Source organism: Sceloporus occidentalis, unplaced genomic scaffold, assembly GCF_023333645.1.
Source record: "Sceloporus occidentalis isolate IW3139 unplaced genomic scaffold, rSceOcc1.0.p SCAF_1, whole genome shotgun sequence".
NCBI lineage: Eukaryota > Metazoa > Chordata > Lepidosauria > Squamata > Phrynosomatidae > Sceloporus > Sceloporus occidentalis.
Genome location: NW_028316981.1, coordinates 10042167 through 10064694, shown reverse-complemented (window position 1 = coordinate 10064694; position 22528 = coordinate 10042167). Strand labels below are relative to the sequence as shown.

The 22528-nt window shown below is 44.3% G+C and overlaps 2 protein-coding genes across 3 annotated transcripts in view; one reads left to right on the top strand and one right to left on the bottom strand.

Annotated features, from left to right (window-relative positions):
* The window catches only part of LOC149320676 (uncharacterized), a 29359-nt gene extending 17821 nt beyond the window's left edge, over positions 1–11538 (top strand). The window contains exons 6-10 of the mRNA XM_089500134.1: positions 2565–2675; positions 5051–5195; positions 6719–6811; positions 8347–8439; positions 9316–11538. Coding sequence (XP_089356260.1) covers positions 2565–2675; positions 5051–5195; positions 6719–6811; positions 8347–8439; positions 9316–10433 — 1560 coding nt within the window. The 3' untranslated portion in view covers positions 10434–11538. The remainder of the gene's footprint in view (positions 1–2564; positions 2676–5050; positions 5196–6718; positions 6812–8346; positions 8440–9315) is intronic.
* Positions 11539–11551: 13 nt separating this feature from the next.
* LOC149320675 (uncharacterized) lies at positions 11552–22208 on the bottom strand. Of its 2 annotated transcripts, none has more exons than XM_089504659.1 (4): positions 22164–22208; positions 18714–19504; positions 17138–17264; positions 11552–16585 (listed from the first exon to the last, which is right to left on the bottom strand). In XM_089504659.1, the coding sequence occupies exons 2-4, from the start codon at positions 19491–19493 to the stop codon at positions 15579–15581; spliced, it is 1914 nt and encodes a 637-aa protein (XP_089360785.1). In that variant the 5' UTR covers positions 19494–19504; positions 22164–22208; the 3' UTR covers positions 11552–15578. The 2 variants fall into 2 exon arrangements, with proteins under 2 accessions (XP_089360785.1, XP_089360794.1); XM_089504668.1 differs by lacking the exon at positions 22164–22208 and adding an exon at positions 19756–20374.
* Positions 22209–22528: the final 320 nt, after the last annotated feature.

The following is a 22528-nucleotide window of genomic DNA, read 5'->3' as shown; positions in this document are numbered from 1 at the left end:
GTCCACCCATCTCATATGCAGCGCTCTAGTGGTTCTGCTCCTACCTCCAGATTCCAGATGGTGTGGCTGGGAGATAGCTGCTCCTCTAAGAGACAGCAGACATCTGGCATCCCTCAGGGCGCCATTCTCTCCCCCATGCTATTTAACATTTACATGGAGCCGCTGGGCGACATTATCCAGAGACATGGGGCGAGGTGTTATCAGTATGCTGATGACACTCAGATTTATCTGTCCATGTCTCCAACTGTTACAGTGACTAAGGACTGCATCTCTCCTCTGGATGTCTGCCTGGGGTCAGTAATGGGCTGGATGAGGAAAAACAAACTCATGCTGAATCCAGAGAAAACAGAGGTACTCGCGATAGGTACCCCAAGTCCAGGGACGGAGATTTGTCAACCAGTCCTGGACGGGGTCACACTTCCCCTAAAGGACAAAGTTTGCAGTTTGGGAGTACTCTTGGACTCATCTCTACAGTTATCATCTCAGGTGGATGCGATGGCCAGGAGTGCTTGGTACCAGCTTCGGCTGATACGCCAGCTGTGCCCCTACCTAGACAGAAAGGACCTTGAAACAGTGGTACATGCTCTGGTAACCTCTCGTCTTGATTTCTGTAATGCGCTTTACATGGGACTACCTTTGTGCCAAGTTCGGAAGCTTCAGCTAGTTCAAAATGTGGCAGCCAGACTGGTCACTGGAACATCTAGGTCAGACCACATAACACCGGTTCTAAAATCCCTTCATTGGCTGCCAATTATTTTATTTATTTATTTATTAGCTTCCGAGCGCAATACAAAGTGTTGGTTATTACCTTTAAAGCCCTACATGGCTTGGGCCTGAGTTACTTAAGGGAACGCCTCTTCCTACACAATCCACCCTCCACTCTCAGAACATCTGGGAAGAATTTATTAGACTACTCAAAGATCAGATTAACAACAACTTCCCACAGAGGTGTGTATACAGCCATAGCCCCTAAGTTATGGAATAACTTGCTGGAAGAGATCCATCTTATTACCACCTTAGATGCCTTTAAGAAGGCACTAAAGACAGATCTCTTCTGGCAGGTTTAACAACCCGATTTTCTATGAAGAACCTAAAGAAATCCTACTTTTGGCTGTAATACTGCATGTTAGATGATGTTTTTTATTGTCCAGAAATTGTCTTTTTAAATGATGATATTTTATTGTAATCTAGATGTTAATTCTGGTTTTATGCTTGTAATCCCGCTTCGATCCATTGGGAGAGGCGGGAAATAGAAATAAAATTTTATTATTATATTATTAATATTCCTCTCTTTCTACTTCCCTCTAACTTTCCTACCATTATTGTTTTTTTGCAGTGATTCATGTCTTCTCATGATGTGTCCAAAGGATGCCAGCCTAGGTTTTGTCATCTTGGTCTCTAGAAAGTAGGGCTGCCATAAACTGGAAATTACAACAACAAAATTTAAGAGAGAGGGCAGCTCCCCTCCTACTTGGCAGCATCTGCACTGCAGATTTAATGCAGTTTGACACCACTTGAGCTGCCATGGCTCAATGCTATGCAATTCTGGGTATTCTAGTTTTGTGAGTTATTTTAGCCTTCTCTGTCATAGAGCTCTGATGCCACACCAAACTACAAATCCCAGGATCGTATAGGACGGAGCCATGGCAGAATTCGCACAATTCCTGGTGCCTTTGTTTTGAAGCTGGCAGCTGAGCAAGAAAGAGATCTTATGCTGGAGGCTGAGTTGGAGCAGAGGTGGAAGATGGCAGCACAAAACTGAACTGGTTCTGAAGGAGAAAGACAATACCCTGAAGCCACTGAAGCTGGGAAAGGTGGAATATTCTGGGGGAAAACAGTGCAGAAGAATCAGGGTTGGCTGGTTTATACCAAAAGATTTAAAACATGCACACACAGAGACACCTGTTTATTTAGTTGATTATTCATAATTGTTTTAAAAGTCTGACTATTATTACTGTTTTCCAGCCTTCTTACTGGAATGACAAGGACTGTTTGAATTTAAACATTTTAACTTTAACTGTTTATTGCAGTTGTGTTCATTGTCAGACCAATATCCAGTGCCAGTGGCTTCTTTTTAATCACTTTATTTTATAGTGCAAGAAAGCAACCTTTCAGTTAATATAAGTTCAATCAAAACAACTTGCTTTTAAAAAAAGAATAATTATTATTTAAGCTAGTGGCTGTAACATCTGTACTGTATTTTGCTACTTAATTTTCTGATTTAGTCCTGTCATGGTGTAGTCCTACACATTAATGCCAAAAAACAAAGAAAAAAACCAAACTGGTTTAAACCAAAAAAGCCCATTTAAACAAACAAAAACTGGACTTTTTGGACTTTTCTTTTTAGAAACCTGTTTTTGTTTTGTTTTGTTTTCTCAGTAATCTGTTCACAGAACCTGGCAGCTTTTAGGTGCAGTGATAATATTTCATAGAGTTCTGATATCCGATGGGTGAGGGGCCTATGAGCTCCATGATCTATGCCATTAGTTAGTGGCTAAAGCCAGAAGCTCACACAATGACTCTCATGATCCTGGGAGTAGTACTTGGTTCTCCTTCCTTCATAGATGGAGAACTGGGTGAGCGAGTGTGGAGTGGAGTCAAATTCCCAGATGTTGGCCACGGCGGAAGGTTTCCTGCTAACCCCCATGGAGGAAGAGAAGCAAGAAGACAGGCAGGTGAGAGCATCTCGCCTTGGTAATTCCAAAGGGCAGAAGATGAGAAATGATCCTGTAGAAATTATTCACTGGCTGTGTAGTTCTTTTCTAGATAAATATTCTAAAAGAAATGTCCTACTTGTCATGGACAATTTAGGGCAGGATTCCTCTCAAAAAGGTTACTTGTAATCTTTCAAAGTGTATACATCAATTATCTACACCAGGGATTCCCAAAAAATATGTTCCTCCATGTGTTTTGGACTTCAACTCCCAGGTGCCCCAGCTTGCTTGGTCAACAGTCAGGAATTCTGGGAGATGATGTCCAAAACATCTGGAGGACGGAAATTTGGGAATCATTGATCTACTCAGTGAATTACAAACTCTGGCCTTCCTGATGTTTAGACTATAGCTCCCAGAAGCCTCTGCCATCTTGACCAATACTCTTGAATTCTGGGAGCTGAAGTCCAAAACATCTGGAAGGCCAGAGTTTCAGAATCACCGAACATGGACAAATTTATTTGTTACTACAAAACTGTAGTAAAGAAATAGCTTGGAATAGCTTTGTGTTTATCACTTGCTATAGCATAATTTCTACCTAGTTGTCTTGAGACTTCAAGTTGTTTCTGACTTATGCTGATCTTAAGGCGAACCTATCAGAGCATTTTCTGGGCAAGATTTTTTTCAAGGGAGGCCTGCTATTGTCTTTCTCTGAAGCCGAGAGAGTGTAACTTGCCTAGGGTCCCCCAGTGGATTTCCATGGCTTAACAGGGATTCAAACCCTGATCTCCACAATTGTAGACCAACACTCAAATCACTGCACAACATCGGTTCTCAGTTACCTACCACCAATTTTGTTACTGTATTATTATTATTATTATTATTATTATTTATATAGATAATGTCTTTTCCCAGCTCTGAAGCCCAAGTGAGCTTATGATACAGCTAAAAAGCTCACAACACTAAAAGCATGGCTAATCAAAATTAATAGCTCAATGCAAGTTACGATCTGGATAGGCCATACAATATCTTATTTGCTTTAGTCTTGAAAAAATTAAGACTGTAGGCTGTCCCAAAAATAATCTACAACCCTATCTCTCCAGTGTGTGCCTACTACCTTTCTGGATAAGAGGTTAATAGCACCCCATTACATCCAAGATTTTGCATTTGTAAATCTCGTAAAGTTGAGGAACCCTCCCACTGTTTATTGAGCTGCTCACTATAGATAAGACTCCAAGACCCAGATTTCTACCCTGCATTCTTTTTGAGACGGATCCCCCTCAGAACAGATCGGTACGCTGCTAGGAAGCGGTGATATTTCCATTACTGTGGAGATTGCTAAATTTGCTCAGGATACTAGGAAATTGAGAGCCAGTGTGGTGTAATGGTTTGTTGGACTATGACTCTGGAAACTAGGGTTTGATTCCCTGTTTGGTCATGGAAGCCCAGTGGTGACCTTGGGCAAGTCACACACACTGAGCCTGAGAAAACTCTGTGAGCGTTTGGCCTTAAAGTCACCATCAGTCAGAAATGGTTTGAAGGCACACAACAACAACAACAAAATTATGAGCCAAAAAACCAACAATAATTAGCAGGTAAATAGAATGGCCCTTTGTCTTTTAAAGGTTTTTGTACTTGGGTTTGTGGGGGCCCTTAATGCTCCTTTTCTACTAGAAGGGATAACTGTTAGTAATTTTAGACATTTTAGGTATGTTCCTTTATGCTGGCTGGGCAAATTGCAGTTTGTGGGCCATATGCAGCCCCCAAGGGCTGTTTTTGTGGATCTCTATGTCTCCAAGCATGGGAGGCATTTTCTCCACATTTGGCACTCACTGTTGGCGAGGGAAAAAGCCAACTACTGGTGCAGTCTGGGGATAAACCCACCCAGGTACAGCCAAACAATATTGTGGTAGCAGAAAAAGAAAAACCACAAAAGCAAAATACTAGCTGTCACTATTGGCAATGCTCTAAAACACTTTTTGCACACAAAAGAAGACTTACAGATGTAGTTGATTCATCCAAAGTTATGGAGGCTTTAATAATAATAACAAAAACAACAACAACAACAACATTCTCTGGGTTAGGAAAGTCCTTTTTTAAAAAAAACAGGAAAAGTAAACAGGAAGTGACTTCTGATCACATGAGGAAGATTTCTTTGTTATTGTAAGAACTGTTCCACTGTGGAATGGATTGCCTTGAAGGGTGATAGACTCTCCTTCTTTGGAGGTCTTCAGAGAGTAAATGTTCATCTTTCAGGAGTGCTGTAGTTGTATGGTAGGGGGTTGGACCAGAGATGGACAATATGGTCCCTTCCAACTCTTTAAGAGTCTGTGATTGTGTAACACTAGCCTTTGCCCTGTCTTGCACCTTTCCTAATCTGCTCTTTCTTCTGCCTCTAGTCTTTCCTGCTCTTTCAGATGACAAGCATGCCAACCACAGCAGCCACTGAGAACCCTGAGGAAGAGAATACTCCACTGGACACTGGTCAGAAGATACCATTGAGATGGATTGTCCAGGAGAAGGCGGGAGGTGCCACCTCACTAGGTAAGGGCTAATGGGTTGTCCATTACACTTAAAATCTTAGAATCATAGGACTGGAAGAGACTACAAGGGCCATTCTGTCTAAACCCATTCTGCCATGCAGGAATACACGATCAAAGCACCCCCAACCGATGGGCAACCAGCATCTGTTTCAAAAACCTCTTAAGAAGAGGACTCCACCACACTCCGAGGGAGTATATTCCACTTCTAACTTGGCTTCTCTCTTTGAGATAAATCTGGAATTCTTGGGATATTTTAATGTTCCTGGTTATATGAATAGAGGAGACTTCAAGAACATAAAGCAATAATTAAAAAAACTTCAGTTGAGGCTGCAGAGCTCTGCAATTGCACAAAAAACTGAGGGAGGGGGGAAGGAGGAAAGGGAAGAGGAGCAGAGACTGACACTACATGACTGGCAGTCACATAAGTACCCCAGGAATTACTTTTTGAACCTGGGGCATTGTATGGTTCCCAGTTTATTTACAGGTTTCCCCCATGAATGAAAAGGGATGCGGAGGGGACAGGGCAACTATGGCTGGGAGGTAGCATCATGTGACCAGTATCACCAAAGCCACTTCCTTTCAGGTGAAATCGCAGTTTAAAAGCCGTGTGTGGTAATCTCCTGAGGGTGGAAGCAGCCACTGAGAAGGCTCTCTCTCGTGTCTTCACCAAGTGAGCCTGTGATGGTGGTGAGACTGAGAGACAGCATTACCCTGAAGAGCTTAAAAATCTGGCAGGTTTGTATGTAGAGATAGTCTTTCAGATACTCTGGACCTAACCTGTATAGGGCTTTATAGGTCAAGACCAATTGTACCTGGAAACAAACCAATTATTTTGTCTTCTTTAAGTGGAAAAAAAATCAACTCAGTGTTGGAGGAAAATCTGGGACATACGGCTGATGGATAAACACACAGACAATTTAAGAAAATCAAAAGGACACATTGGAAAAACATCATTTACTGAAAAATGGTTCCTTTTCATAGAGTACATCAACAATAATTCATGACAGATACAACCTCCACCACCACATGACACTTTCTGGAAAGACATTCTACACGAAGACTCAACTGTTCCAGGATCTGACTATCATTACAGCCTCATTAATACTGTTGTTTTGTTATTTTGTTATTAATAACTGTTAGACAATCATTGCTGCTTTATATGTTGTCACATTATACAGTCCCTGAATTGTAATAAAATAAAATTGGGGGGTGTGGGGAATCAGCTTTTGGATTGCATCCAGGTTATGTAGGCTGCATCTATGATGAAAATACCCTAGGTATGTGACAAACACGCCCTTCAAAACCCATATAGAGCTTGAGTGGCATTTTGAGCTTTTTTTTTTTTTGAAGCAGAAAATGCCTTTTTTAAATGAAAAACTAGAGGATAGGAGGGGCATAGTATGAGGCACATATATGGAGTCCACCATGGTATTATGGGGGGGGGGCAGGTTGGTAGAAGACGGTAAAATTTGATTGCTTAATTTAGACTGATGCAATATTAACAAAGAGGAACTTACTAACCTTTTTTCATTGTCTCCATAGCCAGATGCTTCTCTGATCCCATTGCTCTCCAACAGCCACTAAATAACTGTGGGAGGGAGCTGCAGCAGCTGAATGGTATGTTGAGTGGGGAGATGTAGTGTATGGCATTATGAATGCTTATTACTTTGAAGAAGGGTGCAATGGACATAGAAGGTCCATCACTTTGAGGTTGGACTTCCCTTCTGCTTTTGTTAGACTCCACCACTTGGAAGACAGTATCCAGTTCTGGGTTTCACAGTTCAAGAAGGACAAGCTGGAATATATCTGGAGGAGGGTGACCAAGATAATCAAAGGTCTGGAAACTATGAGGAATGACTGGGGGAGCTGGGTGTGTTCAGCTTGGAGAAAAGAAGATTGATAGTTGACATGAGAGCTATCTTTAAACATCTGAAGGGATGTCTTGTAGAAGATGGAGCAAGTTTGTTTTCTGCTGCTCTTGAAACTAGAGCACAAACCAATGGATTCAAACTTCAAGAAAAGAAATTCAACCTAAACATTAGGAAGAGCTCCTTGGTTGAAGTTGTTGGACAGTGGAATGACCTTCCTCAGAGACTGGCAGACTTTCCATCCTTGAAGGTCTTTAAGTAGAGTCTGTATAGGCATCTTTGAGAAGTGATGTAATTGTATTGTTGTAAGGCAGGGGGCAGAACTAGACAGCCATTGCAGTCTCTTCCAACTCTTAGGATTTTATGATTCTTTGTGCTGCAGTGAAGAAAGTAGCCACCAGTTTCTTTTCCATTCCAGGTGAAGTGGCTACCATACACCAGTTGTAGGCTGATGCCCTTAGTCATAGAATTGAAACCGATCTCAAGAGCCATCCAGTCCAATCCTCTTCAGCCATGCTGGAAGACACAATCAAAGCATTTCTGACAGATGGCCATTTAGCCTCTGTTTAAAAACCTCCAAAGAAGGAGACTCTTTGGGGTCTTCAAGGCAGCATATTCCACTGTTGAACAGCTCTTAATCTCAGGAAGGTTTTCCTAATATTTAGGTGGAATCTCTTTTCCTGTAGTTTGCATTCATTGCTCCGTGTCCTAGTCCCAGGAGCAGCAGAAATCAAGCTTCCTTCCTCTCAGTATGACATCCTTTCAAATATTTAAAGATAGCTTTTGTGTCACTTAACCATCTTTCCAGGCTAAACATACTCAGCTCTCTCAGCGTGGTACTATTATTTTCCTCAATCTAGACACTGTACTTCTATTGATACAGCCAAGAATCACATTAGCCTTTTTAGCTGCTGCATTACACTGTTGACTCATGTTCAGCTTGTGGTCTACTAGGACTCCTAGATCCCTTTCACACATAGTCTTGTTAAGCCAGGTGTTCCCCATCCTATATCTATACATTTCATCCCCCCCCCCCCCCCAAGTGTAGTACCTTTCATTTCTAATCTATTAAGGTCATTTTAAATTCTGATCCTGCCCTCTGGGGTATTAGCTACCCCTCCCGATTTGGTGTTATCTGCAAATTTGATAAGAAGCATAAAACCAAACAGTAACCTCCACTCTCCATCCTCCAGTATTGTTAGCATGCTGTATATATGGAGTTTATAATACTATTTATTTTATTCAGAAGTGCTAGAAATGAGTGTTGTGCTTTTTTCTTTGCAGAGTCACTTCTGGTTCCCAAACCTGAACCCACCTTGTGGGTGGAAGAAAGAAAAGATCCGTTCATGGAGCGGTACGGGGATAGCAGATCAGCAGGTAGTTTCTTCATTGTATAGTGGGGACCCCTTCGTGAGTACTTCTGGAAAATGTTTCCTTTACTAAGGATCACGTACATCTACTGCAACATTTGTTAAGGGAAGCAGCCAGTTAATACCTGGGCAGAGGGAACTCTGCCCACTGTGAAATAAATCATTGAAGTGTTTATCTCCCAAGGTGTTGGGGAAAGTGTCAGTGGAATAAGAGGTTTTATCAGCCTAGGAATTTACATTCCTTCATTTTGACCAGGGGTTCCCGAACTGGGGTGCCCTCACCTCTGGGGGGTGCAAGATATAATTTCTGGGGGTGCAACATAGTGGTTTGTGTCCTTGAGTAAGGATCTACAAGTCATCACTCAGCCAGCTTCCAGTGTGCCTTGAGAAGTGGTACTAAGTGATTGTGTTGCATAGACAGCAGTCTCATCGTTTATTTAATCAAAAAGAAAAACATTTACAAGTTTACAATTGTAAATAACCAATTAAAATGGTTATTTTAATACATGATAGAATTTGCCTCCTTAAAAAAACAGCCTCACTGTCCTTATTTATTCTGTTTCTTGACATAGAACAACATAGGATTCTGGCATTGCTCCATCTTGCCCAATACTTGATTGATCATGGCCTTGGAAGGTCCTACTTGGAGATCTTCCCATCCCTGCAGTTTGAGCTTTTTCAAGTGGAAATGCGAGCAACTGAACTGCCATACTGAGCAACTAAAGCTTTTTAATGGTACCCTGTCAGCTGCTGATTAGTGCCAGCTCACAGCTACTGTTTGAATACAAGATAGAATCTGTTTCCTCTCTCCTTTTTCAATTTTGTTTCTCTCCTTTGAGGAGCCATTCTCTTCATGCTTACTTTTTTCTCTTTATTCCTGCAGGAGATAGAAAGGAGGAGAAAAAAGAGGACAAGCAGGAATATGAAGAAAGACATAACTTGAGAGAAAACTCTGTTGCCTGCAGAGTTTCAGAATTCCATGAAAACTCCATGCTAGAAAAGTGTCAAGCAGGAAAGAAAGACATAACAAGAACATCTCAAAGATTTTGCAAAAGAAAGAAATCATTTCAATGCTCAGAGTGTGGAAAGAGCTTCAGTGAGAAGCGTACACTTAATGTACATCATAAAATCCACACTGGAGAGAAACCATATACATGCTCAGAGTGTGGAATGAGCTTCAATCGGAGCAGTAACTTTGTTACTCATCAAAGAACCCATACAGGTGAAAAACCATTTCAGTGCTCTGAATGTGGAAAAAGCTTTAGCCGGAAACGTGCCCTTATCGATCACCAAAGGATCCACACTGGGGAGAAACCATATAAATGTTCAGTGTGCGGAAAGAGCTTTAGTCGGAGCAATAATTTCACTACCCATCAAAAAACCCACACAGAGGAAAAGCCATTTGAATGCTCAGAATGTGGTGAAAGCTTCAGACGGAGTTGTACCCTTACTAAACATCAAAGGATCCACACTGGGGAGAAACCATATAAATGCTTAGAGTGTGGGAAAACCTTCACTCAGAGCAGTACCCTTATGTATCATCAGAGAACTCACACAGGAGAGAAACCTTACCAATGCTTCGAGTGTGGCAAGAGGTTTGCTCAGAGTAGTAACCTTACTTACCATAAAGAAACCCACACATTTAAACCATTTGAATGCTCAGAGTGTGGAAAGAGCTTTGCTCACAGTAGTAGTCTGACTGATCATCAGAGATCCCACACATGCAAGAAACTATTTAAATGCTCAGTGTGTGGAAAGAACTTCCGTTCTAGTGAGAACTTTGGTTTCCACATCAGAATCCACACAGTGAATGAAAGGACTTCCACTAAGAGTCCCCAATGGAAGGCATCTCAGAATGACAGCAGTAGTAGGTATAGTGAATCACAAGGCACTCATGTCCCAGAACAGCAAAATGAGACTGCTGAAAAACAGTATAGCCGAGAATTTGAGCACAAGGCAGTGTCAATGTCTGAGCCTGAAGACATAAAACTAATCCTTTGAATCCACAGTTTTTTGTTTTAAGAGGCTAGTGAGTCATCAAATCAACTTTAAAGTTAATTTATTCCAACCATTCTCCAGGTCACACACAAGAACTGTGCAAGCTGGAGTTGGTGCAAAGGGTAAATAGGCAAACAAAATGGATATACAGTTGCTCCTCTGTTTGCGCGGACTTCAGATCCACGACCCTTGCTTACTTGTGAGGAGCAAACAGAAGTAGTTAAAATGGGGTGCATGCCTAAGACTCGTCTGCAGCTGTTCGCGGGCACAGGCTCCCATTCAACCTATGGGGATTGAATATGTGCGAGTTTCCATTTTTGCGGGGTGGGTGGGTCCGAAACGGATCCTCTGTGAAAACGGAGGGCTGACTGTAATTTGTCTAATAGGCAAATTAACAACTTGTATGGATCACATAATGAGAAAAAATTATACAGAAAAAGTTATGCATCAGTCCAAAACAGAGGTTACAGTCTTGTTTCCTATTAGCAGGATTGCATGAGGACTACGCTAATATGGCAACAAGTCATACAGGTGTCCCAAAGTTAGAGTCCTCCAATGTGGAAAACAATTCAAACCATTAAACAAGGCACTTTTCAGAGAAGGGCAAATCATCTTTATAGACTGCACTGTTCCTAATGGACTGCAAGTTCTCACAAATGAAAGGAAAATTATCTACCCAGATAACTGAATTTAGTTTAAAATTAAATGGGAAGGTGAGACCAAGTGTCTTGAACCAGTGCAGAGCTTCAGTTTGAAATGAAAAACATTGAAAATAGAGGCTGCTATTTAAATGATACAATTAGGGGTATAGAAGTGGGAGTTGTGCCACCTTGTAGATGTTACTGAACAGCAAATCCCAGCATTTCTTGCCACTGAAAATACTGGCTAGTACTGTTCAGAACTGCAGTCCAGCAACAGTTTGAGGGCTGTGCAGTTCCCAGCATTGATACAGAGGTAAAGAAGAAAGTGTCTCAATATGGTTCATCTCAGGATGCCATATTAAAAACAGATAATTTACTGTTTCCCTGAGATCAGCCAAAGCATATCCTGGAAATACAATATTAGTTTGGGAATTGAGGTCATCAAAATAAGCAATTACAAAATAGCTTTAATAAATCTATTATTTTAAAAAAGCGTATTGTGTGCATCTCTGACAAAGCTGCAAGACTCTCAAACCTATAAACCTGAAACTTGGTATGGATGCTAAGGGTGTCCTTAGGTGTATTTTGACATTTTATTTTAAAAGTGGATTAGTTGATTAAAATCTGCCTTCATCTACTACAGTAGCATATACTGGGGGTACTTTCCAACTGCAGAAAAAAAGCAGTTTGACACCACTTTTACTTCCATAGCTCAATGTTTTGTTGTCTCCATCAGTCACATCATCTCCCCCCCCCCCCAAAAAAAAATATCCTATATTTTTTCTCTTTGTGGTAAATAACACTAGCCCTATTGCAGTTTTCTTCAGATTTATTTTACAACCTCTGAAAACAGAGCAAGGATCTGCCCATGCAAAGGCATTTCTGTCCAACAAAGTCACATCCAGGTTCTTGAATGACAAATGCCCACAAATTCTCCAGGGATAAGCTAAAGTTCCCCCTCCATGTTAACATTTTTCAGATGCAACAGTTACATGCAAATGTAGTAATACTTGCACGGAAAGGGTTGCATATACATGTTCTGACAGCAGGCATAAAAAACTAGAGTAGAAATGCAGTTCCATAAGAAACAGCTCTCCCTTACTAGAAAACAAATATGTAACATGGTGTTTAATGCCCCAGGGTAAGGCCAAGATCATATTTGAAGCTGGCAGAGTGTAAAGTTCTTTCACTGTACTTCTGCTGAGGTCGGGGAGGGTGAAGGAAGGCCAGCTAGGTGTTGACATGAGGGTTTGAGTCAGATAATAGAACTGTGTGTGGGTACCATCTGGCAGGTTGGAGAGGATGATTGCACAAGGAAGCAATCTCAGAGAAAGAACAGCCAGTCCTTCATATCCACAGATTTTTTTATCCACAGATTCAAGTATCCACGGATTGAAAATATTCAAAAATAAATTCCAAAAAGCAAACCTTGATTTTGCCATTTTATATAAGGAACACCATTTTACTAGTACAGTGGACCCTCGCCTTATGTGGGAGATCCGTTCCGGACCCCCACGTAAGGTGAATTCCGCCTATGCTGGAGCCCCATTCAAATGAATGGGACTTGTGCACACAGCAGCACATGCACGCCATGGGCGCACACCCCATTCATTTGAATGGGATGCACAGGCTCTTGCGCCCTGTGTGAGGCTTTACACATAAGCTTAAAGCCGCGTATAGCGTGTCCTTGTATGGCGTGAGTGCACTGTATTCAATGGGTTTTTAGCACAGATCTTGGTGTCCATGGAGGGATCCTGGAACAAATCCACATCAAGGGCCCATTGCACTTGCACTAACATAACTGGAAATTACCCTGGTGTGGAACCACCAGACAGTGCCAGCCTTTGTCATGGTTCATGACCTTCATGGTGACAACACCTAATCCTGGCCCATACCATGAATTTACCCTCCTTCCATTTTTTAAAAGAAAAGTCTAGAGGGCAAGAAGAGGAGGAAACAGATCTTGCCCGGGCAAGAGTGCTGGTGGAGGAAGGCGGCTACTCACTCTTCTCCTACCATTTGTCTGTTGTAGTGTGCCTTCAAGTAATTTCATACCTAAGGCAACCCTATCACAGGGTTTTCTTGGCAAGTTTCTTCCCAGGGGGGTTGCCAGTGCCATCCTTTAAGGCTGAAAGAGTGTAACAATAGCAATAGCAAGTACATTTTTATACTACTTATCAGTGCACTTAAGCACTCCCTAAGCGGTTTACAAAGTGTAAGCTAATTGCCCCCAACAAGTTGGGTACTCATTTTAGTGACCTCAGAAGGATGCAAATCTGAGTCAAGCTTGAGCCCTTTTGCTAGTATTGAATTCGCAACCTTATGGTTTGTGAGTGAGTGGCTGCAGTGCAGGCATTTAACCACTGCGCCACCAGTATGACTTGCCCAAGCTCACTTAATGGGTTTACATGGCTGAGCCAGGATTTGAACCCTGGTCTCCAGAGTCCAGCATTCAAACCACTACACCATGCAAAAATGCCCATCCTTAAATGCTTCTTTTTCCCAGGGGAGGGGACAGGGATGCTATTCAGATCCAAATTAGAACCTGCTGTAGCACAGAAGCTTTGTAAAAATGCCAACAACAGAACACCTAACTCATGTTTTAGTGAGTTATTACTAACCAGACAAATGGCTTTTGAAAATAGGGCTGGAGTATCCTCACACACATACCAACTTTCAAAGAAACCCAATGATAAGTGTTGCTTTAGGGTTGCCAAAAGTTGCAAATGACCTGAAGGCACACAACAATTACTGTACAACATTTAGGGGACTGGTAGTCCATATTCCCAGAGATAAGTAGGCATGTTGCAAATCCAAGTATCGTCATGGCAATAAATCTCCTTGTTGTCTAGTGACTTTTGAGGGCTTAGTTACAAAACTACACTAAAATTAAAGTTTATTTGGCCCAGAGTATTTGTCCCCGATGACACCAAGGAACATCATTCATTTTCTATATCCTATATCATGGGTAGGCAAAGTGTGGCCCCTGGTTTCCATTTTGGTGGCCCCTGAAGTCTCCTATCAGTCCCCTCCCATTTAACAAAAACACATAATTTTGAGGCAATTTTTGTCCCATTTCATAAAAGACCTCCAAACATGTGAAAACGCTTTTTTTTTTTGCCACCACCCCAAAACAACAAGCACCCTAGAACCCTTTAATACCTTTGTTTTCCTTTGCAGTCCTTCTCAAAATAGTGACCAGAAATGATGGGCCTCCACTTCTTGTTGCAATTTTGAAAGGGACTGCAGGAGAAAACAGGTATTTGGGCTTGCCATGGAAGGGGGGATGAAGGCCACAGGGGGTTTATGGTGGAAACTGGCCGCTCCAGTTGCTCACCTGTGCTATATTTTAGGTGGGGAGACTGAAATGTAAATAAGGATTCAGGCTTATCATGCTTGTGGCTATGCTAGCTGGGAAATTCTTCACACTTTGCCCCAAAAGCAACGTCTGGATCTATTGGAAAAGTGATCCATTCATATAAAGGATCTCTTTGTTCACTTGTCCCCTCTACCAAGATCATTCCCAAAACATGTTGGGCTGAATAAGCTATATTTCAGTTACACTCTCAATTCCATCTTGCCTCCTTCCATCCTCTTCCTTCCACCTTTCTCCTTTTATTGAGCCCTTCCCCCCCCCTTGACCACGAAACCAGCTGGGTGACCTTGGACAAGTCACATACTCTCAGCTTCAGGGGAAGGCAATGGCAAACCTCTTCTGAAGAAATCTTGCCAAAAAAACCTCACGTTAGGGTTGCCTTAGGGTTGCCATAAGTCAGAAACAACTTGAAGGCATACAACAACAACAACCCTGCTTTAAGGTCAAAACACTGACTATGTGGCAGCTAAACTATGCGAGATACCCAGTGTGGTGTAGTTGCTTCAGCGTAGTACTAGGACTCTAGAGATCAAGGTTCGATTCCCCATTCAGCCATGGAAACTTTCTAACTGACTTTAGTCAAGCCACACTCAGCCCCACAAAACTCTGTGATAGGTTCGCCTTAGGGTTGCCATAAGTCAGAAATGAATTAAAAGCACAAAACAAGAAACTATCCCAAATCCTACCCAGAGCAAGGCCTCATTCTGCAACTCCACCAATCTGGCATATTGCTATTTTTCATTTAGAGAAAGTGGGAGCAGCTCTGCCTTGTCCATGTTGCAAGATCCCCTTCAAATTCACTCACTGTTTGGGCTTCTGAGATTTCTCTGGATATTGTTTAGGCATATATGTTTTCAAAATGATATGGGCAGCAAGTAGGGCCAGAAACATGCTTTAAAACAAAACAAAAGGAGGGTCCCAAAATGCTAAATTCTAATCCCTATTTCGGCACAGAGTAAAAGTTACTAGTCTGACCCCCAAAATAAGTAAGAAGCAGGCTATGTGAAATACTTTTCAGTCAGAAGGGAGAGAAAAACAGTCAGTCAGAGAGAGGGAGACGTCCCTACTACTTGCCTGGGGTGAGTTAAAAATTTCCTCCAAGCGATCAGGCTGTTCTACAATCAAACAAGACTACAAGTAACCCCATTCTGTGTGAAGAAGGACACACATGTGCCCCATCCTCATGTCCTTTGGAGTCATAATTCTTTGAGAAGTTTCAGCAACTTCCTCCTTTGCAGGAAGTCCAATGTCAGCAGTGCTGAAGCTTTTTCCATTATCTGAACACTGTGTGAAGAGTTTCTGCCTAGTGTGTCTTCTCTCATGTGTACTGCAGTGGGACCTCTGGCTGAAGCACTTGCCACAGTCTAAGCACTTGAATGGTTTCTCGCCTGTGTGGGTCCTCCGGTGACGAACGAGATCCGAACGGTGACGGAAAGTCTTCCCGCAGTCCGAACAATTGTACGGCCTCTCTTTAGCGTGCATCCGTTGGTGCCGGCTGAGGAGCGAGGGCTCACTGAACTTCCTCCCACAATCCAGGCACCTGTAAGGCTTGTCGCTCGACGTGTGAGTCCGTTTATGCACAACCAAGTTTGAGCTGTCGCTGAAGCCTTTGCCACAATAGGAGCACTTGTAGGGCTTCTCGCCCGTGTGGGTCCTCCGGTGGCGGACCAGGTAAGAGTTCTGGCAAAAGCATTTCCCACAGTCTAAGCACTGATATGGCTTCTTGTCAGCATGTATTCTTCGGTGTGCAATAAGATTGGAGCGGTCGCTGAAGCTCCTCCCGCAGTGGAGGCACTGGTATGGCTTTTCTCCGGTGTGAGTCCGCCGATGCTTCAGCAGATCAGAGCTGCGGGCAAATCCCTTCCCACACTCCATGCACACTTTTTTCCTCTGGATCCCTTCTTGGGGAGTGGTTTCCCCGAGTTTCCGGCCACCTCTCTGACAAGGGACTGGCTTACAGTTTCCTTCTGCAAAAAGGCCTTCATGTTGATTCTCTGCTTTGTGCTCATTTTCAAAGGCCTCTAGCTGCTCCTGGCACAAGAAAGCAGCATCTCCAAAAGCCTCAGATGGTACTGTTTTTTCAGAGCATTTCAGCTGAGGTTTCTCCTCCTCGTTCTCACTCACCCACCCGTCGCCCGCTGAAAGACAGAAAAAGGAAAAGAGACACACACCAATCATTCCATGTACAAAAGAAAAAAGAGAATTTGAAGTGAAAAAGTGAGATATAATTACAGAAATGAACATATCACACCAATATTAAAATATTAAGTTCCACCAGCTGCCAGTTAGTTTTCAGGCAAAGAACAAAGCATTGGTTATTTCCTTTAAAGCTCAGAATTCCACAGCATTGAGCCATGGCAGTTAAAGTGGTGTCAAACTGTATTAATTCTGCAGTGCAGATTTGGCCTAAGGTTGAGGAGGGAAGGAGTGAAACCAAGCTTTGCTAATGGTGTTCATTTCAATCTACAGTTGACCCTTCGTTTTTGCAGGATATCCCTTCTGGACCCACCCACCCCACAAAAATGGAGGGTCACGCTTATTCAACCCCATAGGCTTGAATGGAGCACGCCCCCATGTGTGCAGCAAGGGTGCATGCACCACTGCAAATAGCGGAGGTCACCCCTCCGTGTATATTCAAATGCGTATTAGGAGGGGCAAATGTACTTTATTCCCTGACCTGAGTTACTCACCCAAGGAGCTGACCTCTCCATCGCTGTCCTGCTTGGCCTCTCTGTAGAGCTGCCATTGTCCATTGTCTGATGGGCCGTGCTCAGCCTTGGCAGCATTTCCAGGAGTTTCTTGAAAACCCTTTGGCACCTGGAATGAAAATGATGTAAAAATCTCCTCAAGGTGTCTTCCTAGCTTTTTGCTCCCAGCTAAGAGCCATGCTATAATTTCTCGGAAGGACATTTCTCATAACTCAGAGACACAGCCATGCTAGTCTGCAATATCAGTATGCAAAGGGATCTTGTAGCATATTTGAGACTAACTTAATAAAATTTGTAGCACTAGCTTTGGTAGACTTGGTCTACTTCCTCAGATGCATGGAGTGAAGGTCCCAGCAATGTCCCAGGAAGGATCCTTATAGACTGTATGAATAGTTAGGGAAATGATTTTAGAAGCTCTTTGACAGTGGAATGTGCTGCCTTATAGAATGAATTCCTATAATAAAGTATGTCCAAAGGAAAGCGATGTGGAAGTCACCAGCCACCACTAATGTGTGAGGGAAAAGCAAGAGGGTTCTGCTCCAGGGTGTCACTACACAGTGCGGGCATTTGGGACATGACACACCAGGTGACATGCTAAGTGGGGGTGACACCACTGCTCCCCAAACATTTGGGCAGAAACGGACTATAGCATTCATTTGCATCCTTTTAAAATGCTGGATCTCAGCAGAAGAGATGGTGTGAGAGTGGTGAGACTCAGTGGGGGAAAGCCCCAGGAGTTTTTAAAATTAAATTTTACATTTTAGTTTTTGAAAATTGTTCTTTAAAAACTTCACATCTTACCAAATTTTCACTTTAACCACATGATGCTATGCACATATAAATACATTCAGACTCTGCAATTTAAAGGTATCGTTTTGATTTTGCTAGTTGTTTGTGTAACAACTATTACCATTACATTCAGTGATATATGAGAATTACAATTTATAAGTAACATCAGTACAAAAAGTATTACTAGGGATTCTGTATGCTGGGGTTTGGGAGGAGGTTGGGGGGGGAGTGAAACCATGAGCACCAAGTGACGCCAACACTAGTGATAACACTGTTCAACTCATTTTTGGTTTAGGCCTTCTCAAATGAGAGTCAGCGTGGCATAGTGATCTGAGCGTTGGACTACAACTCCGGAGTCCAGGATTCAATTCTCAGCTCAGCCATAAAACCCACTGAGTGACATGCTCTCAGCCTCAGGGGAAGGCAATGGCAAACCTCCTCTGAACAAATCTTGCCCAAAAATACCCATGATAGGTTTGCCTTATGGTTGCTATAAGTCAGGCCTGCTCAGCATAAGGGCCTAGGCCTGCATGTGGCCCACCAAAGGATTTTTGGTAGCCCACAAGAATGTGACACAACTTCAAGGGTCCTCTGCTGCCCGGGCTTTCTCCTGAGGTTCTCCATATAGAATCCCTAGTAAGGCAGAGGAGTACGAGGACAGGCAGTGGCTTCCCCACTGGCCCACTTCCTTCTGAGAAGGCTGGGTGATGGAGGAGAAGGATTGATTAACACTGTCCTTGCTCTCGATTTGGAGGGAAGATTAACTCACCTGCTGCTCCCACCTCTTGGGCTCCTGTTGCCCCTTTAGGAACTCCTCAGCTAGGGCCACTGCCTGGGCACAGGTCTCTGCTCCCCGTTCTCTGACACAGCTTTGGATCTCCGCTGGCAGGATGGTCAGGAACTGCTCCAGGATCACCAGCTCCAGGATCTGCTCCTTGGAGTGTCTGTCAGGCTCCAGCCACTGGCGGCAAAGGGCACGGAGATGGAGGTACACCTCACGGGGGCCCTCAGCTTCCAGGTAGCAGAACTGTCGGAAGCGCCGGCGCTGGGCCTCTGCACCGATGGGGCTGGGCTTTGGGGCCTCTGCTTTTAACCTCCTGCTGTCTCCCCTGTTTCCTGCCTCTATGCTGAGGGAAGCTGGTTGAGTTTCTCCCACTAAGGGCCTGGCCGCCCATTCTCCTCGGGGCCACATCCAAGCATCGGCAGTTCCCTCAAATGGGAAACCCTTTCCATTCTCCTCCCATGGCATGGGCAACAGGAGCTGTGGGTTTCCCCATGCTAGATGAGGGGACTGGGTGGCCTTCAGGAACTCCTGAAGGGATCCATCCCAGCCTTGGGGTATCATCTCCCCTGGTTCCTGTTTCACCTGCTGGGGGGCCGTCCACCCCAAAAGGTCCTTTGTTGCCCCTGCCTGAAGGTCTCTTCCTGTTCTTTTGGATTCCTTTCCTGGTTTGGGACCTCCGGGGTCTTCTGTTCCCCCCATCTTCTCTCCTTGTTCAAGTAAGGGGAGGTCTACGGATGTCACAGAAGAGCTCCCCACCGCTGCCATCTTTTCTCAGCCTGGAAGTAGAAGAAGACAACTACTTTTCGGGACCCAACCAAAGGCCTCCCTTGTTCACCCAATTCTCTAATGCAGCCAGGAAAATCTTTCAATCACAGGCACACTTGGAAATCCCTTTGATTCAATGGCTCTACTCTAGTCAGGACTAACAACATGATCTGTCACAAAAGCCTTGCTATGAGGGTCTTCTTGGTGACTGTTCCTAGGCTGTGGAACTCCCTCCCACAGGAGTTTCAACTGGCCCTCTTACCTGTTCTCTTTCTACCAGCAGACAAAGACTTTTTTATTCAGACAGGGCTTTGGTCACTATCCGACTGCTGCAGAATGGTATTTTAATAGCAAGTGCTCTACTTTTATCCTTATCAATATGTTTTAAACATTTTTTAAAAAGTTAGATTTGTATTGTTTTTATAGGCTAGGTTATTTAACTGTCTTTAAAACTCTTCTTCATACTGTGTTTGTGTTTTTGTAGGGAGAAAGGTGAGATAAATAAATGGATCCAAAAAATATGAGTGCCTCATGGTTCCTGACCTCTAGTCCTCCATTCCCTTCGGACTTCAGTTCCCAAAAGCCCCAGCCAACTTGGCTAACAGTCAGGAATTATGGGAGCTGAAGTTCACATTATCTGGAGGAACAAAGCTTGGGAACCACTGTAGAAATTAATGCACCAGTTTAACTGCCACGGCTCCATCCTACAGGTTCTGGGATTTGTGGTTTTGAAAGACACCAGCATTCTTTGGCAGAGAAGGCACAAGACCATGTAAAACTACAAATCCTGGGATTCCATAGGATGGAGCTACAGCACATAAGGTGGTGACAAATTAAACAGGGGCCTAATGAGCAGTGACAAGGGAAAAGCCTCAGGGACTGGAATGAAATCTGGCCTGAAGCCTTTCCTATATGGCCTGCCCCCACCCCGCCTCCCATGCTGTCTGCATTTGGTGGCTTCCCAGATTTGGTGTGGCTCTGCCTCACACACGAATGCCAAAACACTGAAATACTTCTCCAAAGCTAAAGTCATTGAAAGTAAGAGTTTAAAGTTTAAAATATGGTGATATTTTTGGTCCCACTCTTTTGCCCCGGCATGGTAGCTCTGATCCTCTGGTCCCTCATCCCCACCCCCTCCTCCCCCCATCTGCCCTAATGTCCCTCATCACCATAATCTCCTCCACCATCATCATTTCCTCCTCCTTTTCCCCATCTCCCCCAAGGTCCCTCATCACCCTCATGATTTTCTCCTCCTCTTCCTCTCCTACAATGTCCCTCATTCCTATCCCCATTTCCTCCTCCTCCAAGGTCCCTCATCATATCCTCATTTTCACCACTACCACCTCCTACACCTCCTCATCTCCAGCTCCCCCAAGGTCGTTCACCACCACCATTCCTATCATCTCCTCCTCTATCCTCTAAGATCCCTCATCCCCATCCCCATCCCCATCCCCATCCCCATCCCCATCCCCTCCTCCTCCAAAGTCCCTCATTCCTATCTCCATCCCCATCTCCTCCTCCAAGGTTCCTCATCCTCATCACCACCTCAATCTCTTCCTCCCATCTCTCCCAAGATTCCTCACTCTCATCCTCCTGTTCCTGCTCCTTCTCCTCATCTCCCCCAATGTCCCTCATTCCCCCTCCTCATCCCCATCCCTATCATCTCCTCCTCCACCCCTAAGGTCCCTCCTCCCCATTTCTTCCTCCTCTCTATCTCCTCCAATGTCCCTCATTCCTATTCCCATCTCCTCCTCATCCTCATTTTCCCCAAAACCATCATCTCCTTCTCCTCCCCATCTTCCTCAAGGTCCCTCATCCTCACCACCCTCCTCCTCATCTCCATCTCCAAGGTCCCTCACCACCACTATCCCCATCATCTCTTCCTCCTCCTCCACCCCCTAAAATGTGCCTCATTCCCAGCTACACCTCTTCCTCCTCCAAGGTCCCTCATCCTCATCCTCACCACCACCATTATCACCTCCTCCATCCCCTAAGATCCCTCCTCCCTATCCCCTCCTCCTACCCATCTCCGCCAATGTCCCTCATTCCTATCCCCATCTCCTCCTCCTCCAGAGTCCTCATCCTCATCTTCACCACAACCCAAACCACCTCAATCTCCTCCCCCTCTCCCCATTTCACCCAAGGACCCTCATTCCCATCCCCATCTCCTCCTTCCTCTTCCTCCAAGGTCCCTCATCTTCACCACCGCCACCATCTCAATCTCCTCCTCCCCATCTCCCCCAAGGACCCTCATTCCCATCACTATCATCTCCTCCTCTTCCTCCTTCCCCTAAGATCCCTTATCCCCATCCCCTTCATCACCTCCAATGTCCCTCACTCCTATCTCCATCTCCTCTTCTTCCTCCTCCAAGGTTCCTCATCCTCACCACCATCACCATCTCAATCTCCTCCCCATCTGCCCCAAGGACCTTCATCCTCATCCCCACTTCTTCCTCCAAGCCCCCCCTCATCCTCATCCTCAGCACCACCACCATCATCATCTCAGTCGCCTCCTCCCCATCTCTCCCAAGGACCCCCACCTCCATCCCAATCATCTCCTCTTCCTCCTCCTCCTCCATCCCCTAAGGTCCTTCATCCCCATCATCCCCATCACCCCCCCCCCAGGTCCCTGTGATCTTCCCACTGAGCAGGACCACTGGCACAGCTTACCCTTTACTAGCAGCCAGCCAGCTCCCCCCACGTGGGAGGCGGGGTGGGTGGGAGAAGCAGACCGGAAGGAAGCAGGGGAGGAAACAGGAAGGAAGGAAGGAGGGCCTTCTATTTACACCCCCCTTTCCCACACAGCCTCTCTAGGCGCCCTGGGAAAAACACCCTCTATGCCTTTAACTCTTTCCCTGCCATCTAGGAGGATGTTTAGGCTGCTGGCCTTCTGATGGGTGCCTCTGCACTGTAGATACAATGCACGTTTTGGCACCACTGTTAAATGCTGGGGAGTTCAAGGGCAGTTCAAGTGGTGTCAAACTACGCATTATTATGTATCCACTACACTGTGGTGTCAATGCAGTTTTTTGGGC

What these genes read in the sequence shown, in the direction of transcription:
- LOC149320675 (XM_089504659.1), bottom strand. Translation starts at nt 19,493, where the DNA reads ATGGCAGCGGTGGGGAGCTCTTCTGTGACATCCGTAGACCTCCCCTTA. An exon ending in CCAAGAGGTGGGAGCAGCAG is followed by an intron (nt 17,265 to 18,713) that starts GTGAGTTAATCT and finishes TTTTCATTCCAG; the next exon opens with GTGCCAAAGGGTTTTCAAGA. An exon ending in TGGAGAGGTCAGCTCCTTGG is followed by an intron (nt 16,586 to 17,137) that starts GTGAGTAACTCA and finishes TCTGTCTTTCAG; the next exon opens with CGGGCGACGGGTGGGTGAGT.